Here is an 18,927-nt window from a genome sequence, read left to right on the forward strand (position 1 = left end):
ATGAATAATTCCAATAAACTGAAGAAATATTTGATGATTATGATTTAAAACTTAATTTGCTCCAAAATATTAAAGATAGTAATTGAAGTCAAAATGTTTCGAGTGTTTAAGAATAGACGCCCATTCCTATTACTCACCAGACGGGATTAAAGGAAACAAAATTAATTTGAAACAGAAAACATTAAGTTGCCAACAAAAAATTGCAAATAAGAATGAACAACAAAACTAAAAAAAAGTACGGTAACCGAGAGTGAAAAAACAAAAATAAAAAATACAGAGGCAAATTAAGGCAAAATTTATTTCCAAGCGCTATGGAGAGGTGGTGAAGAACTCATGTGATTAACAAGGGAATCGGCAGTCATATTTACGTTCTGCTAAATGTCATTTTGAGTTTCAAAGAGTCCAAAATTAAATAAATACAAAACTAAATAAAGATGCACAATGGTTATATTTATATTTACCACGCAATTTTAATTATTATAATTCGTAATAAGTGAACTATAATTCGTTTAGCAAAAAAAGTTTGCTTATAGCAAAGAATTGAGTCACACAGACAAGTCAGTTTGGCAGAAATCGAATAAAGTTTTATCAATTTACAATGCATGAAACAAAAGGTGATACAATCATTAAAAAGGTTGTAAACGCATTATAATTTAGAGGATAAAACATTAAATTTATCACTCTCTCAGTCATAAATTTTTTTTTATCACAAATCTTTTCATCAATCTTTACACAATGTGTCAAAGACAAACGATACAATTAAACAATTCCGGGAGTCCCCCATTTTTAGATAACTCTTATCATTCTAATTATCCCCCCGATTCTTTCCCCATGTTTATTGAAATGGAATCAAATTAAGAGTCCGGGAGGTTAATGGCCAACGATTGACTACTTGTACGTGCTCAAAATTAACAGCTTCCCGGATAGTTATCTTTATATAACGCGTGTGAAACGCTCTCATGCAGCCTTTAATCACCATCAAGGGAAGGGGGGTTGAAATAGGTTCATTTAGACTATCTCCCCTATGATAGGAAGCTGAAGCCGGCCCACAGCTGACGCTATTGAGGGTTGTTGTTTGTTACAAACGAGGACATCATCTGCTGGTGACGCCTACAAAAGTGCTTTCTTGGTATTTAATGAAAAGAATTTATGGGACAGCCGCTTTGAGAATAATACCGCTTCAAGCGAAATTTATAAATAGGGTGAGGATTTTTGGTAATGAGATCATATATATACCTATATAAAAAGATAAATAAATTTTAAAAACAATTGACGCATAATAATAATAATGCAAAACTCAATGTCAATTTAAGTTCTTTATCCATATAATTGAAAGTACTTCGGAATTCATTGAAAATTGGTTAGTCTAAAAAAATTAACCAGGTAAGGCTGATAGTATTGCGAACTTAAAACTAGCAATGCTAGTAATAATCTAAAAATTATTAAGTTAGTTAATAATTCATGAATAGAAATAAATTAAATTTTTTCACTAACTACTTTAGCTACCAACGATTAACTAACCATAAATACCACTTCGTTTAATTATTATAATTCGTAATAAGTGAACTATAATTTGTTTAGCAAAAAAAGCAAAATAATGAATGCATAAATAAGGAATTAATTAATTCAGAAAAAATAAAACGATGCTAGATGGCGAATCAAATGACCAAGAATAAATATTGTTATGTGTATCTTAGTGATTTATTTTATCTTTGATCATAAAATTGATCATGATCATACTTTATCATTGATCATGATTTATTTTATCAAATTAATCCATTGTCCATCTTGCATAGTGGATTAATTTGTGTTCAAATCTGCAACCTTATAATTTTCCTTAAGTGTTTCGTTTATTTGTCTTACTACTTTCTAAATATATCTTAAATAATAAACTCAGTTTTATTTAATATTAAAAAAATAAAATAGAGTGAGAATTTTTTAATAAAGGGGGAATTTTTAAAATAAGTGAAGAATAGCTTCGATTTTGATTCGGCATCAAAATCTTCATAAAGAGGAAGGTTGTGATTTTTTAACGACAAACCACGGTTATGCGCAAATTTACATCCTTTGTATTTAATTTTCAGCTATACAGATAGTCTTAAAATAGCAACAATATTTAAAAAAGCATGATTCCGAAAAAAAAAATAATCTAATTTTACTTTAGTTATTTTCTGAGTAAAAATCAGAGATGTATATGGTCCATTAATAAATTTAAAAAAAAAAAAAAAAAAAGTTTTCAACATCAATGTCAAGTAAACACCAATTCACTGAAAAAAATATTTATGAATCGTCGAAAAACGACTGACCTCCGTTGACTAAATTAAAACCAGTTTTGTACCTTTCGGAATTTAAATAGCCTATGCCCTGCTGTGTTCTAACATTTTTCGAATCGAACTCTGTTGGAAAATGCAATTTATTTTATTAGTGCACGCAGAGATATAGCACATCTCCTGGTATAACGATTTCTTTTCCTTGAAAATTTCTGTTTCACCCATCAATGAATCTCTTCACGTGTTATAGGGGGCTCCGTGATGTTTGTCACGTGATACACAACAGCCCCCAAAGAAAAATTCCGATTCAAAGCTTGCTTTTTATTTTATTTATTTTTTCCTCCCAAGATAGGGAAATAGGGCTTTCGAGGACCCTGGATGCAAACAAAGTGAGCGGGTCTGTTCAGACTTCGCCAATTTTAACAACAGATGACGCCCAACTGTAACAGATGTGAACCAAGAAATATAAATAAGAAAAGGAACGTTAAGTATACAGCATTTTATTTGAAATCCTGCTATGACTGTTAAAAAGGGCCCCCATAGTAAACAGCACCGTACGACGCTACTTATTGTGTGCAGAGATAAAGTATTGCATAGATAAAATGTTGCATGGATAGAAAGATTCTTTGAATATTTACAAGACGAAATAATTTCTTTCCTGCAATAGAGCAGCTAAAACATTTTACAGAAATTTTAGGAACAGAGAAAAATGTTATCCTTAAACAAGGTATTTTTATTTTTGTGTTATTCATAGTGACATTTTCGTGGCTTGCTGATGCGACATGATCTTCTGGACTTGTCTAGGGCTCTAGAGCAACGACATGATCTTCTGGACTTGTCTAGGGCTCTAGACCATCGAGCTAAGCAACAACAACAACAACAACATTTTTGTGACTGTCTTTCGAAGACTCCGTCGTAATATGAAATGATGCTTTTTTTCTTCCTTTTTTTCCGAATAATATGCTATTTTTATAACTGCTGTGTGTTTGCAACAGTTACGCATGACTATTAGGTCAAGTTTAACCTATCTAACGCCAGGGTTGTCTATGCTTATTTTGAAAATTCCGGTAAACGCCAATATGGAGAAAAGCCACAGTTTAGTGAAACAGACAAGAGTTTGTGTCTAATTTTCTGATGTTTAAAAACTTACTCCAATGATGTATTTATTATCTAGGCTTATAAAAATTTGCAAAAACTGAGAATAAGGCAGAGATCTTGATAATTTTCATCTTGATGGAAAAATGTCGCCAAATTGGCGATTTTTAAGAAAGTATATAAACTAAAATATTTAAGTAATTTGTCAGTTCCAAAACACCAGGTTATTCTTCACGGCAAGATGATTTACTTAGTTTAAGATTATCGCTTTGCTTCGAGTGTAAGGCACTTAAACTGTCGTTTTTTTACTACCCTTGGCAACGCAAGTGAACGTTGAATTTCAAATTAAATTTTTTAACACACTCAGAATGTTGTAGGGTTGCTTTAAACGAATTATTAAAGTGACTCTAATCTAAGGCACCAGTTTTTTCAATGAATACCAATCAGCTTTTTAAATCCACACCATTGATCTAAATCATCATCTCTGTCTTAGTGATTCAAATTAATTGAATGATGAATTGAATCGATCATTAATCCAATAAGAATTAATTGATTCAAAACAGAAGTCTAGATTTAATGATCACATTGATATAAAAACAAGGATTTGATCTACGAATCACTACGTTGATTTAAATGATTGATTCAATAAATTTTACCCTAAAGAAATCAGAAATGGAAACTACTTTTTGTGTCTGTCAAGGGTAAGAAAAAAAAGTTTCACTAACCATGCATTAAATTATTTCCATAAATCGAACAGCTTAATATGATTTTTATGAAAGTAAACGTATGCAAATGTAAAAATGACAGGTGCTTCAAAATTTACTAGGATGTGCAATTTGATTTTCATAAATTAATAAGGGCATAGAAACAAAAACTTTGAATCCATACCATTTGAAAAGAATTGATAATAAACAAGTCTAATAGAAGAAGAAAAAACTGAAAATATTTCTTTTTTTAATTTTTAATGAATCTGCCTTTATTTTTCACAGGAATTTACATTTATCACTTTAAAACCAGCACATCTTCCAAATTATCTACTGACATATTAAAAAAAAATTATTTATATTTATTTAATGTCGAAATTTCCAAATATTTTGTCGAAATTCCACGATTTTTAAAACTCTAAATTCATATGAGGTCAAAGTTGTTTGAAGCTAATTCATAAAGAAAATAAATTTGAATATCTATAAACCTTTACTTTCTAAAAAATTTAAGATGCATTACATTTTAAAAAATAACATGTTTCTTTTTAATAACAGTTTTAAAATTTTATACGAGTTAAAAATTATTTCGAGCTAATGTATAAAAGAAAATAATTTTAAATGTCAATAAGTCTTTACTCATTTAAACATTTAGATTAAGAAGAAATATTAAAAACGGTCTATTCCTTTTATCTAGAATTTTCAGTTTCGTAAATGTTCGAAATTAAAGTTTATTTACAAAAGAAAATAGATAAATATTTCTTTACAATTCTTTAATTTATTTAAAAAGCATTGAGAAAAAAAATAATTAAAAATATTATTTCAGAAATAATTTAAAATCTAGCGATTGCGATTATAAAGTCGTCACAACTTTTTCCTTTAAAATAATAAATAATAATAATAATACTTCGCAATTTAAATAATTATATGTTGCTTTAAACGCTTAAGATCGCCCACATCAGTAGTTACTGCAAAAGAATGGTTGCTCTTTCATTTTAGGAAAAGAACAATAAGTTCAGAACAGGTAAATAAAAAAAAATATTTATATAAAACTCACACGGGATACGAAATTCCTCCTCTACGATTTCTGTTTGGGCGCCCAGAAATCAAAAATGACCTCAGATGAAGAGGTCAAGCGAAATTAAAACACCACGAGCAGCATTATTTGGATGATAATGAAGCGAATATGACGGAAAGAAAAATGCAATTTAATACTAAGTTACTGCGTGGAGGTCAAGTGTGTGGGTGGATATTCCACTCATTTAGGAGATGAAAAAAAGAATAAAATAAATAGTGTGGATAGAATACAAATCCCTTTTACGTCAGAGAGGGTAACGACGAAATATTTAAGAGTTTGAGAAATTCAACAACAGTGGGATTACTTTTATGCAATGAAATCACTTCTTAAATCGTACTTAATTAATTTATATACCTCATAAGGTGTGTACATAAGGAATTCTGTATATCGAAATAAACAAATGTTAATGCTATAAATTACTTATTTTTAACATTAAGTTTGAAACAATATATGTTTTGTGAAATTATATTTGTTTTACGTGTTGCAAATGCCATAATAAAATTTGGTGTCAGTATAAGTCAAAAATATAAATAATTCCATTCAATAAAAATAAAATAGAAGTTAAATTTCATTCAATTGCAAATAATAGTAATATATCTTCTTTTCAGAATAATGTCCTAAACGTCTTCTTTTGCATATCGTGAAAGAATAGATGCATATTTTTTCTTTTACTTTACATCCCTGGATCTTAAACAGTGTTCTCCCTAAGCGTTTTTAGAAGGGGGGCTCAACCTACCTGCGCTATCCCTATAAATGCGCCCTCTTTCCCCTTTTTGTAAATATAAGCCACCACCCTTTAAAAGCACTGCCTTTTCAATAATATTCCATCTAAAAAAATTAATTCACTGTTTAAATAATAATTACACACTGGTAAAATTACAAGTGTTAAAAAGTTTAATTCTGATTACTATAACAAATATTTAATTTATTAGGATTATTTTCATCTGGTTACTCTTTTTACAGGGGTGGTATATTAATGAATTTTTTAAGTGATTTTAAATATATTTTTTTAAATAAATTCCTTTTATTTCGAATGCACATTTAAATGTTTATTTTCTCATAACTTTCAGTAAAAATTACAGAAAAAACTTTCACTTTTTTGATCAGTTTTTCTTTTAGTTTACTTATTTTTTGAAAAAAATTATACGCACAGAGATTGTCTTTTAGCGAGCCTTTATTTTTTGACTACAAATTTTCCTCACATTTTGATAATGAGTGAGAATTACTTTTTGAAATATACATTTTGATAAATAAAATAGTATAGGAGAGTAATTTGAAAATTGTTGAGGATCAAAATAAGTTATTACATGTTTTACATTTTGATAAATTTTCACGGTGTTAAGTAAATGCCATTTCAAAACTCGAAGTGCTCTTTTCTATGAGGAAGCACCTTGCCCTTTTTTTATTCCTAGGGAGAACTATGATTTATATTTACTATTTTACTTTGCTCCTGGATATTTATGTTTATATATTGCTATAAAAACTATAGCAACCGAATCATATTAATTCAAAAGCTATAAAAAATTTTGATAGCTAAACTGTCCGCAATTCGTTCAATAATTACCAAACTCATTGTAAAAAGTATATCATAATTGTGTTTCCAGCTAACTTGTGCAAACAATAAAAAAAAGAAGGATTTTTTACATTCCAGCTTGTATCACACTATTTTAAATCATAAATTTGCAAGAGTATACCAAACTCAGCTAGAAATTAGAGGTGATTTGTTTGACCAAGACTACTAAAATTTGTCTCTGAATACCATGAAGTAATTATCCATGGTCTTCTGGGTCACAATCGATGTAAAGAAATGATAGGCTGTTTTAGTTCTTAGATATCAGTTTTGTATTTCAGTCAGCATTTTTGTCCCAGAATGACATATTTTATCATAATCATGAAAACTGAACTTTCTCTGTATTAAAACCTTTAATTTAAAATCACTTTATTATTTCATTCATTTTTTTTAATTTAACCGAAGCATATAAACGACCCAGTAAAAAAATTTTACGAACTAGTAAAATCTTTTAGTTACTTGTTCTTCGGATCAGTGGCCGACTTTCTTAATTTCTACCCCTGTCATATCAATTATTATTATGATTATTTTTTTTTGAAGATGTGACACCATCCCAGCACAAGAAAATGCTATAAATAAATAATTGAAGTGGTCAATGTTAATAGGGGTTTGTAACATTTTTACGAAAATAAGTTTTTTTTTTTTTTGGTTTTGGAATATCAATCACCGATTATCATGTACAGAGTAATTTTCTAGACTGCCTAAAGAAGAGAACCCAACAATTCAATTTGGAAACAATTAAAACAATCTTTCCACAATCGACACAGTTTATGTTTTTCTCGAAAGTGCAGATTTGTAACATAACCCCTTTTTAACACTGACTGCTTCAATTAAGCTATTTACAGCCCCTAAAAATGCATTTGGATAATTTTTTAAAATATTAAAAAACTGTATCACTGTAATAATTAAATATTTTTACGGCCAATATACATTTTCCAAAATCATAAATTTAAATTTTTCTTACCAATAAATATTAAACAATCACAAACAGTTTATTCAATGACCACAAACAATTTGTTTTGAAGGTTTCCGTTATTGTTCTCGATAAACATGAAGAAACCATTAAAAAATAAAAGAGGTACACCGTGATTCGGGGTATCGTGGCAACACGACTTTAAGCGTAACATCTATTTTAACAAATTTTTAAGAATAAATCAGGAAAACGTGTTTCATATAAGCAACACAATACTAGCCCGATAAAATATTACAATAAATGATAATGATTAAGCTACACTGTAAAAAATTATGGTAATAAATACCAGCAATCAGGGCTCTGATACTTTTTTATCGTAATTTGATCCAGAATTTCTTACACTGAATTCCTGTACATGTATTTTGATATTTTCTTTTATCTTATTGAAACACTATATCACTATAGAAGTTTAATAATATGCATTAATAGCAAAAACACATTTTTCTAATTCATATGTTTAAATCTTTTTTATTGTTAATTATAACATTATTTGATATAATAAGAAGTTTAGTGAGCCGCGAATTCTTCGAAGTATAGATTTCATACTACATTAATTAAGTGCAAAAATAAGTTAGCTTTTATTAAGCGTTATTTCAATGAAGTTGTTTAAATTTCCAAGGAAGTCGTTAAAAAAAAATAGGAGGTTGAATCTTCAAGATAAGACATTAATTTCTTGGTAATAGAGACGTTTCTAAGAGCGTGACTAGAGCTCTGGGATTATTAAGAATGAAAAAAGAAAAAGAGGGGAAGGCAGTAATAAAACAGATTTTGGGACGATAGAGGGGGTACAGGAGTTCTATGGAAGTTAGAACTAAATCATGATTTCATGAAGAGCAGTTTAAACTTAAGATATTAATATTTTGATTTCTGATAGAGGAGGTAAATAATAATGCCTTATTGAAAGAATAAAAATATATTCAGACATACAATATTTTTTTATTTTTATGAAGCAACCATTTATGCACACTAAAATTGATATTTTTCTTTCCTTTTTTTCCTTAAAAAATGCGTTAGTTGAATTTATAGTTTTTCTAAATAAAAAATATTTACTAACTATTTATTTAGCAATTTCAATCCTAAATTTTGTTCAAGGATTCAAAAAATGAATTTTGTTCTCTAATGCTAATTTTTCACTGTTTTTAAATGATTTGCACGCGTTCGAAATTTGCAAAACTTCTTTATGCAATTAACATTACAAAAAACGCCAAATAGAAGAAACATTGTAGTCTGTTGCAACTAATTAAAAAAAGAATTTAAACTGATTGAATAAATGATTTTGTAATATGTTAAGCTACTTTTAAATGTAGTTTATAAAGAATTTTAGAGATATTAATTAACAAATAATATCGATAATTTTTTTTTTAAACTTTATGATAAATCAAACTTATTATATTTAGTAATAACACCTATAAATATTCATACGTGTTCACTTTCTCTTTTAGTGAACTTCTTCGTTTTCGTTATTTGATTCCACATTTTTGCTTCATTATTAATTTTTTTCTGGTAAATTCTGGTTTAAAATTCATTATATGAACAAAATCAACAGAAATAACTAAAAATTTATTTTATTTAAAACAATAAAGGTTAATTACAAGCTAAATTTTTTTCCCTGGGTAGCTTAAATCATTCAGTTGTTTTTTTCCAGAGCTTGAACCAGTCACTATTACCCCAAGAATTTCGATTCAATTTTCATCCGTTTAATTTTTTAGATCACAAGAATCGCAGCAAATAAATTCTGGTTTAAAATTCATTATATGATCAAAATCAATAGAAATAACTAAAATTTTGTTGTTTAAAACAATAAAGGTTAATTAAAAAATGGAACCTTCAAGCTTAATTTCTTTTTCCTGAGTAGCTTGAATCATTCCGTTATTTTTTTCCAGAGCTTGAACCACTTCAATATTTCCCCAAGAATTTCGATTAAATTTTTATCCGTTTAAATTTGATTTCTAAGGAATTTTCTTTCCTTCTCAATCCTAATGATTTGTAAATTATTGCATCTATTTGTACAGCAACTTCAGCACATAAGAGAAAGTTCAAAATTTTAAATATTATTTATTTTAATTACAAATTTTACAAAAAAAAAAAGTGAAATTATACAAATTTGATTTAAATTTTTATATCCCTAAAAATTAATTCATCACAATGAACGTTAATTTCAAAAAAAGAATGAAGATAGACATTGGAAAATCCGCTGATCTCAGTAACCTCTAAATGGAATTATAAATATTTATATGCAATTGCTTAAAATGTTGGATGTTTTGAAATTTTCATCGTTACCTTGGCTGTGATAATCAATGTCAAACCAAAGGCTCCGGTAACATTATTTTATGGGCTACTTTGAGTGTAAAAAAAAAATTATTGCTAAGAAAATTATATCTCTAATTATCTTCCATCTTACTCGGAAAACGAAAGACAATAGGCTTTTAAAATGCGGCACAATTTATGAACTATGTTTATTTATGATTTATATCTCTTTTTATGAAACATATTTTTATTTTTCTGAAAATAATGCTGCAGTAAAAGTAAACTTAAGAGCCCGCTAGATTACATCTATAAGTCACGCGACAAACATATTGCAAAATATAAAAATCGCACTAACACTAATATAATAGCACTAACACTAATATGATAATGGAATGAATATATTATTGGAATGAATAAACCCAGGATTATTGGAGCAAACTTTAAGAGGAGATAGGGAACATCACAAAGATCTAGATTTGCATAGCTACCCACAGTCGGAAATGTCTTCGTTCGCCGCTAGGTGTTGTTGTTCATAAGATGGATTGGACGTGGTGGACCGGCTTCCTGGCCACCATGCTCTCTTGTTTTAAGCAGTAAGTATGGATTTCTTTTTTGGGGGTGCTCTGAAAAAATCCTATGGAAGCAACACCAGTGGATTCCGAAATGGATCTGGTTGCAAGAATCGTCTGTGCTGCAGTGGATATCCAACAAAATTCTGGTGCATTTGCATCAGGTGCAGTGCATCACCAATCCATGGCCGACGGTGTAACGCATGCATCTCTAGCAATAGTGAAAAGTTTGAACATCTTTTAAGACATTTTCACACATCATTTATCAAAGCACATGACACCTTTGACCAATAAATATTTCAGAAGATCTCAGTCTTGTGTCTCTTTGTTACTTGTACTTGGCTAAAAACTTTCCCATGATGTTTAAGATCATGGGTTGCTATGCAATTCTGATTCCTTGTGTTGTAAACCTACCTCTCCTTAAAGTTTGTTCCAATAATCTTAGGACACCTAGCATAAGCGTGAAATACCATTTAATAAAAAGAGTGGGAATATGAGAGAGTGGAAAAATATTGAAGAGAACGAGGTCATTCAAAATAAGGAGAGAAAAAAATAACATTTAAAATAAGGAGAACTAAAAGAAAAAGATTTATTTCGAATTTTTTCTTCTTTTTCTTTCTGGTAAAATCACATTTATATATCGATATAAACTATATATAGGATAATTCAGTACAGTGGTTACAAACTCGAAGGACGGGTGGAACACATCATGAGGATTGAGGATAATTTGCCTAATTACTTCTTCCTTATAGACTGGCTGTTCGTGAGCATTTGAAACAGTTCTTTTATTGATCTAAATTATCGTTACTTCAAGTTTTTTTTACCAATAATTGTCGAAAATTACATTCAAATAGGCTTAAAAATAACTGCTTTATTGTAGTTTATCGATCAGTTTGAAGAAGTTGTCAGCTTTGTTGCCAAATTAAACCAGGATGAAACAGCTATATCTTGATCGATTTAAAAACACTTTTTGACAATATTTAAACAAATAAAATTTAGTTAGTTTAGGTGTATGAAAATACCGGCTCAAATGTACACGAACAGCCAGTTCAGAGGAAGGGGAAGCGCTCCTTGCTGTGTGCGATGAGACTTCGATGATATCTGATGATAGGTTGCTATGTAATTCTCATTCTGCATTATATATAATTATGTATTGACATATCTTAATGCGTTGTAGATTAAACACAATTTGATTAACGTTAATACATTCAAGTTATTTAAATGGAAGTGGATTCGGTAAATAAAATTGCAAAATGATTGTTGAATACTAGTTTTGAAATGCTAGAACACAATTTTAAAAACTTAATTTTATAAGTCAAATTATTAGACAATCATTGTGCAATTTAAAGAGAAGAAAATATATCAAAATGCCTAGTCGCATTGTTTCACCCATATCATTCTCCCCTAGCAGAACAGGAAGTTAAGTTCATTTATGGTAGTAAAGTACTGTAATTTTAATTTGTGAAATAAAATCTTACCGGCTACTTCTAGAGTGGCATTTCGACTTCGAGCTCTACCTAAATCGTTTATTGCTACACACCAGTAAGTTCCCGTATCTTGTTCTCGCTTGTTATGGAGTACGTGAAGAAAAAACAAAGATCCACTTGGAAGAATGTTGCGATTGGAATTATCATAGACCCGTGAGCCTTCGTGGTACCACTCGATATTTGGGGTAGGTCTACCCTCGGCGTTGCAGTTTAAAGTAGCAGGTTCATGTTTTCGAACTAACACATCAGATGGATGCTCTGTTATTCGTGGTGGACGAGACTGACCTAAAAATAAGAAATATTCGTGGTTAAATGAGCATGTTCATTTAAGAAGATTAACACATTAATAATATTATTGGATACTTTTGAGTTAGTATAGAGTATTGTTCGGAATTAGACTGCAAGAGATGTCTACAGCTTAAATCTCAACTGGAACATTTGAATTTTATCTCAAATTTTCGTTTCTGAAATGGTTGATAACTATTTAACATGTCTTATTCAATTTAAAAATTTTAATTTTTTAATTTTATTTTTTTTTTAAATTTTAAGTTTTTAAGAACAAAAAATTAATAAATATTTAATTTTTTAATTAAATTATATGGAATATTTTTTAAAAAAAATTGTAGATTGATATTTAAATTGAAAATATGCAATTCTTTTAAAATTACTAAATTAAGTTTTAAAAAAAATTGTAATTCAAGATTTAAATTGATTCTTAAAATTTTTTTAAATAATCCACACATTTTAATTAAAAATAAAAAATGATATGTGTCTATTAATTTTCTTTCTTTTTTATTCTCTTTTTTTAATTCTTTTTTTTAAAAAAAATAATTTATATTAAAAATAACAATTTATAAATTGAATTAAACATATTAAATAGTTATCAACCTTTTTAGAAAAGAAAATTAGACATAAAGCTCGATCATCCCAGTTGGGATTTGAATCCCGGACCTCTCTGGTAGATGGCGTGCAGTCTAACCGTTACACCAAAAATACGCTTCTGCTGGAACGTTTATGTTAGTTTAAAAGTAAATGAACTGAAACTTTAAGGGGTCATATTTTATCCTAGGGGCAGATCTAGCCTCTAATTTGTACCCTATCAAAGATTTTCAACCATGTTTGTTAAATTAAGCTTAGCTTTGTCTTAATATGAATTTTCACGATGCTGACTTCCCTTGTTAGAAAAAAAATTAAAAGTTATTTTGCCAAAGAAAAAATATGCATAAAATTTGCATGACCCAAAAATCCTCAGTGATTTCAGGATAAGAATTACAATTCCGGAACTTCAAAAATCCTAATTGAATTAAGAGTCCCTCAGATATGTCAGAATTCAATTATCAGTTAGATGATTTACGGATCAATTCTAAATAAATTAATTTACAGCTAAAACATGTGAAAGCAATCGAACTTAGCCATGTTATTTATTTCACGTGTATAATTAGGTACGTCAACGTTTGATACATAATTTCATTATTTAAATATAATTAGAATTCATTGAAATAGACAGAAATAGTTAATTTAGACTTTAGGATAAGAAAATGTTAGGTTAAAGAAAATGCAACTTTCATTTTGAATCACAAAAAATCTCTGGCTCTATATTTTTTCTGGTAGTGTAGTTAGGGTAGTAGTTTAGTTTGGGACTTTCATAGATATTAAACCAGTTTCAGGAACTTTTAAAGCAGTAAAAAAAAGCTTTTTGTTATTTTATTCTTGAAGTAAGTTGTCTTCAAGAATAAAATAATAAAAAAGCTCAAGTAGCGGCTGGTCAACGAGCTTGTATCAAATTTGTTACTTTATCTAAATTAAGTCGTAAAATAATAATAATAACTCAGAAATCGATTATACGTATCTTAAAATAAATTGGCTTTATTAATGCAACTTTTAGTGCTCAAGAATGAAAATATTCAGTTAATATCGAAGTTATTTCATTTTCATTACATCATCAAATTTAGAGTTCAAAGACTTGACGTTTTTTCCCATCTAAAAGAAGAAAGAAAAAAAGCAAGATAACAGTCATTTCAGCTAGGGCACTGAAGTAAAACATTAAAAAACAAAATCATACAGTGCTTTAATATAGCTGGGATGCTTTTAGTCAGAAATATAAAATTAACACTTTTCAAAATTGACAAAACCCAACTGTGGAAAAACAACAATGAACAGTGCGAGAAAAATGAAGGGAACATTCTACGAAAATAAGCGTTTCAAAGGACATTTTTCATCATTACTTTATAAATAACTATATTGCTAGATCTTCCGCCAAGTTTGAGAGGGTTCACCTGGACGACCGCCACACACGATTAATATTTAAGTCAATGAATGTGAGCATCAAGCAAATATAGAATAGAAAAGACGTTTCTGTGTTTACATAAACGACATCATTGAGAGAACTGGAAAAGGAAATGGGGTGATAGTGCAGGGACGGAGGGAAAAGGAATGAAATGAAAAAGCTTTCATATACCCGGAATAGAAATTCTAAAAATTACTAATGCTTACTCATAGAATTCAGTATACACTCATTCCGTTTAGATCCCATAGATACTAAAAATTATAAGGGGATAACCTTTGGAGTCAAACATCATATAAATTCATTATTGGCACCAAACAAAATATGCATTATGGTTAACTAAATAATCCTAAAAAACTGGAGAGGTAAGATATTACTAGATTAAAAACTTCATTCGCTTCAAAAATATACAAATTGGGAATAACAACAGTCGACATGTTTTACTTGCTCGAAAACAGAAGCCAAGGTATTAAGATATAGTGACCGGTGTTTGAATATTTCGGGTATAAAAAAAGTAGAATCAGCAATTACTTCTGAGAAAACTCACTAAAAAAATTTTTTTTTAAAAAATCTAATAAAAATCGTAAAATTCATTTACGAAATTCGATTAAAAAATTCGTTACATTTTACATTTTATTTTTGCCGTAAAACAAGAAATTAATTTAAATGATCTATTATAGGATCCCTATATGTTCGGACATGGATGCATGGCAACTCCGCCACTTAATTCAACTAATTTCACCATTTTTCCAATCAAATTGAACTGCCATTTACAATAACCGCATGAAAGTGCAGTAGGTAAGCGCGATATTATAATTCCATGCGCATCAATACTTCTAACAGCATTTTAGAGCAGTTTTCCTTGCATTTTTACACAAATAAAATCTAGCGTTGAAATAAAAATGTATGCGAATGCAGACTGGATTACCTTTTAGAATCGATAAAAATATTCTTTAGGGCATCAAGATAAATATCTGATGTTTCGCTCCTCATAAAGTCTTCTGCTTCACAAAGTGGTATTCAAGATGTTGGGAATTTTTCCTCGGATAAAGTACTAAATCTTCACTGATAAAAACCACTTCATCTTAAGCATCTGAAGAGAGGTGCAAACTTAAGCCATGATCGAATGGCTTCTTTTTTTCTTCTTCATACTATTTGCTTCTTCACACCTCACCTTCATTTTTCAAGTACCTGATATGAAAAGTCTGATTAATGGAGGATGTTCGCAAAGACACCAGTCGTAAATTTTCGTGTGATGTGACTCTATGTATGACATGGGCATTGATAAGAACCATCCCAACTCTTTCAACGAGGATAACTTGGATACCTTCAGATATTTCGATTTATCTTTGTATTTCCCCCCCAAAAAAGACTTAAAAATGTCTTCTTTTTTTTAAAAATCTTTTTTCTTTTTAAATCATTTGATCAGTATGAGAAGTGGGAACTTATCCGATTAGTGTTCAAGTTGACAAATTGGCCGGAACGTGTGTTGTTCACATTATTATGCGAAACGTGATTTACTAAATTAGATAAAAGACGTAAGGTGAGGAAGATATGCCATAAATAAGCATTTCCAATTCTTCTCACGTTTATATGCAGTTGAATTTATATTAATTTTTAAAGTAAAATATATTTATAAGTTAAAAAAAAAAACGATGTGATTGCCTCTTTTTGATGTCAGCATTTAACCGAACAAAAATAGGATAATTGAAGAAAATGCAAAAAGCAAGGGAGGAAATTTTGTGTGAAAGGCCGAAAAACATGATAACAATGATCAATATTCTTAAAATTAAGCCTTTGGGTAGATTTTTTGGCACGTTTTTTGGTAATTCGCAAAAAAGGATATTCACAACAGAATTAGTTTCTGAGTAAAATTGTATATTCACTCAAAAAATAAGGAAAATAGAAGTTAAAAAAAGAAAAGAAAGGAAGTCAAATATAATAAAAACTCGAATTAGGGACGAACAAGTTGTCAAAAACAGTCGAATCTCAGATTCGTTTGATCTGAATCAATGAATATTCAAATAAGTGCAGTGATTCGATAATACAATAGATTTAAATCAAGAGATTAAGAATCAGTTTGAAAATGAATCAATATATTTTAATCGAATCAACTGATATAGAGTAAAAAAGATAATTCGAAGGATTTTAAAAAGGATTAACTCAATAGTTTTCATTCGAATTATTAATTTATATCACCACATCGATTTGTATCACCACAATGTCCTACTTCACATTGTCATAAATGTCGGAGCATTGAACAATATCGGTCTAATTTGATGAACCCTTGGGGAATAAATTGAACATTATCTTGTTTCTTACAAGATACTATGGATAACATTAATGGAAACACAGTTCAATTTAACACCTTAAAGTTACAGCAAATTTGCCCAGTTATGGCTCAAGGTATTATAGTTTAACAATGAACCAATTTCTTGATAGTAGCAACATCTCTAATCACGAACAACCATTTAGATTTTCAGTATCAGTTTTTAAAAATCCCTTTCTCAACTTTTTAGAAAATCTTATCTTTTGTCTAAATAATTACATTTTTGTTCGGCTTATTAAACACACATTTAGCCTTATTGCAAAATTCACGACACCCTATTATAGACAAAAAATGTATCATGCTTTCATCTATAATATGTCTTTGTTTTTAGAACCTAGATTGTACAATTGACCTAAATCCTTGATTATATAATCAGTACATAATCAAAGCGTAGGAAGCGCGATTTAAGTCTCTTTTAATTGAGGTTCGCTGCATAAACAATGAACTGAGTGATTAATGATCGCAAATGGAATCGTTTAACATACTAAGGTGTTTGTATCATTCCTCATTAATATTTATTCCAAATTCAACGGTGATTTCAAAGCTAATGAAGTATCTTCAATATATTTGGAAAGGCGCAGGTTGTCTAACATCAAATTGAAGTTAGTTATTGTTAAAAATTATCACTATTATTGTTTTTATCTGAAAAACATGATTTTTCTGCGTTTTAAAGTTTACATTTCACCACTTTAACTTAACTTCGCGCAACTAGAAAATAAATTCAATTATTCCATAAAAAAAATAATTTTCTAAATTCTATTGCAGGGCAATAACATCGTTTCGCTCTTAGTGCATGGTGCTCTCTATTAATTGATATTTTAGTATTAAAAAACATGTTTACATTATTGTACCAACTGTGAGTGCAAAAAAAATATTATTATTTATGAAAATAAAAACTAATAAACAGAATTACTATTTTCGATTGCCTCCTGACGTGGTATTGCCCTGAAAACTACAGGAATTTTTTGGACTGTTGATCCGATGTCAATCTATAGCTTAATTCAGTGTTTCCCAAATGACTTTTGTGTACCCTTTCTAAATTTTTCGTAACGCTGTGTACCCCCTAATAAAGAAATGAATGCATTTTTTACTATAAGTAAATTGCACAAAAGTTAAAAATCACAACTGGCTGTTGACACCATTAATTATTATCTGTTAACTCTGCAAAAAATAGATAATAGAAAAATACGTAGTCGTAAATTTTCACGTTTTTAAACAAATTTTTTTGAAATTTTTGTTTGTTGCAAGATATTTCGCATAAGAAAGCGTACCCCCGCTAAACTGTTTCCGTACCCCTGGGGGTACTCGTACCACACTTTGGGAAACTCTGGCTTAATTAAACAAAACAAAACGAAATCAAAATATAAAGAAAAAATACTTCAATAAAATGGGGGGTAAAGCATCTCGATTTAAATAGGTGATAAATAAATTATTTCCTTTAGTTATTGAATATAATAAACAAAAATTTTAGCATTTCAACGGCAATTTTTGTGTTGCAAGTTATTTTTTCCTGTTTTGAAAGTATCGCATTTCATTTCAAAATAAAAACGCCTTGTTTGTTTTTAGCTCAATAAATGTAAACGGTTCAGTTATTTTCGCAGCAATGGAAAAATAAGATTTAATTTATATGCATTAAGCAGCATGTAACATAGAAATATTTATTAATCACAAATACACACCCACAAACTTTAGGATTGCTTGAAGCTTTAATTACCTTTAAGCCCTTTTCCATGCGTTTCAATTAAGAATGAATTAAGAGTATTTTAATTTTTTATTTCCATCATTATTCGAAAAAAAAACAATAAAAAATTAAATCATAAAGATAATACTCATTATCGAGATTATTGTTGTGATCTATAAAGGAACACACCTACCCTATAAACATTAAAACGGATACTTATATAATTAAACGTTATTCCCCCCATTAAGAGGGAGGAATGATGTGATCAAATCAGTACTGCAGTGCAACAATTAGTTTCTCTGGTTCGAAGGAATTTCTTACCGCTTATCATCACTTACATGAGAAAAGGGGGGATTAATAGCTGTAATATTAGCCATATGGAATCCTTCATCCCTCAATATCATGCACACATAACAGATAATAGCAGCATATAGATGAAGGCGAAAGGAAAGCATAACTTGTCAACTAACTGCAATATTCCAAAGAGGCCTCTCATTCCCAATGGAGTGGTTGAAAATCAGTCACAAGTAGAACAAATAGGCTAGTAATATCGTCTGCAAAGGGCACTACTGCAGCCGATAGAACGGGAAAAAAATTGCTATGATAGGGGAGATGGAAGCATTAGAAGAAGAAAAAAAAATCT

At 29.3% G+C, this 18,927-nt stretch overlaps 1 protein-coding gene across 4 annotated transcripts in view; it reads right to left on the minus strand.

Moving 5' to 3' along the window:
- LOC107447205 (roundabout homolog 1) overlaps positions 1-18,927 on the minus strand; it is a 118,169-nt gene that overhangs the window by 37,749 nt on the left and 61,493 nt on the right. For all 4 annotated transcript variants that reach the window (XM_043041426.2, XM_043041429.2, XM_043041427.2 and 1 more), the window contains exon 2: positions 11,982-12,275. In XM_043041426.2, coding sequence (XP_042897360.1) covers positions 11,982-12,275 — 294 coding nt within the window. The remainder of the gene's footprint in view (positions 1-11,981; positions 12,276-18,927) is intronic.

The sequence above is a fragment of the Parasteatoda tepidariorum genome, chromosome 7 (genome assembly GCF_043381705.1).
Source record: "Parasteatoda tepidariorum isolate YZ-2023 chromosome 7, CAS_Ptep_4.0, whole genome shotgun sequence".
NCBI lineage: Eukaryota > Metazoa > Arthropoda > Arachnida > Araneae > Theridiidae > Parasteatoda > Parasteatoda tepidariorum.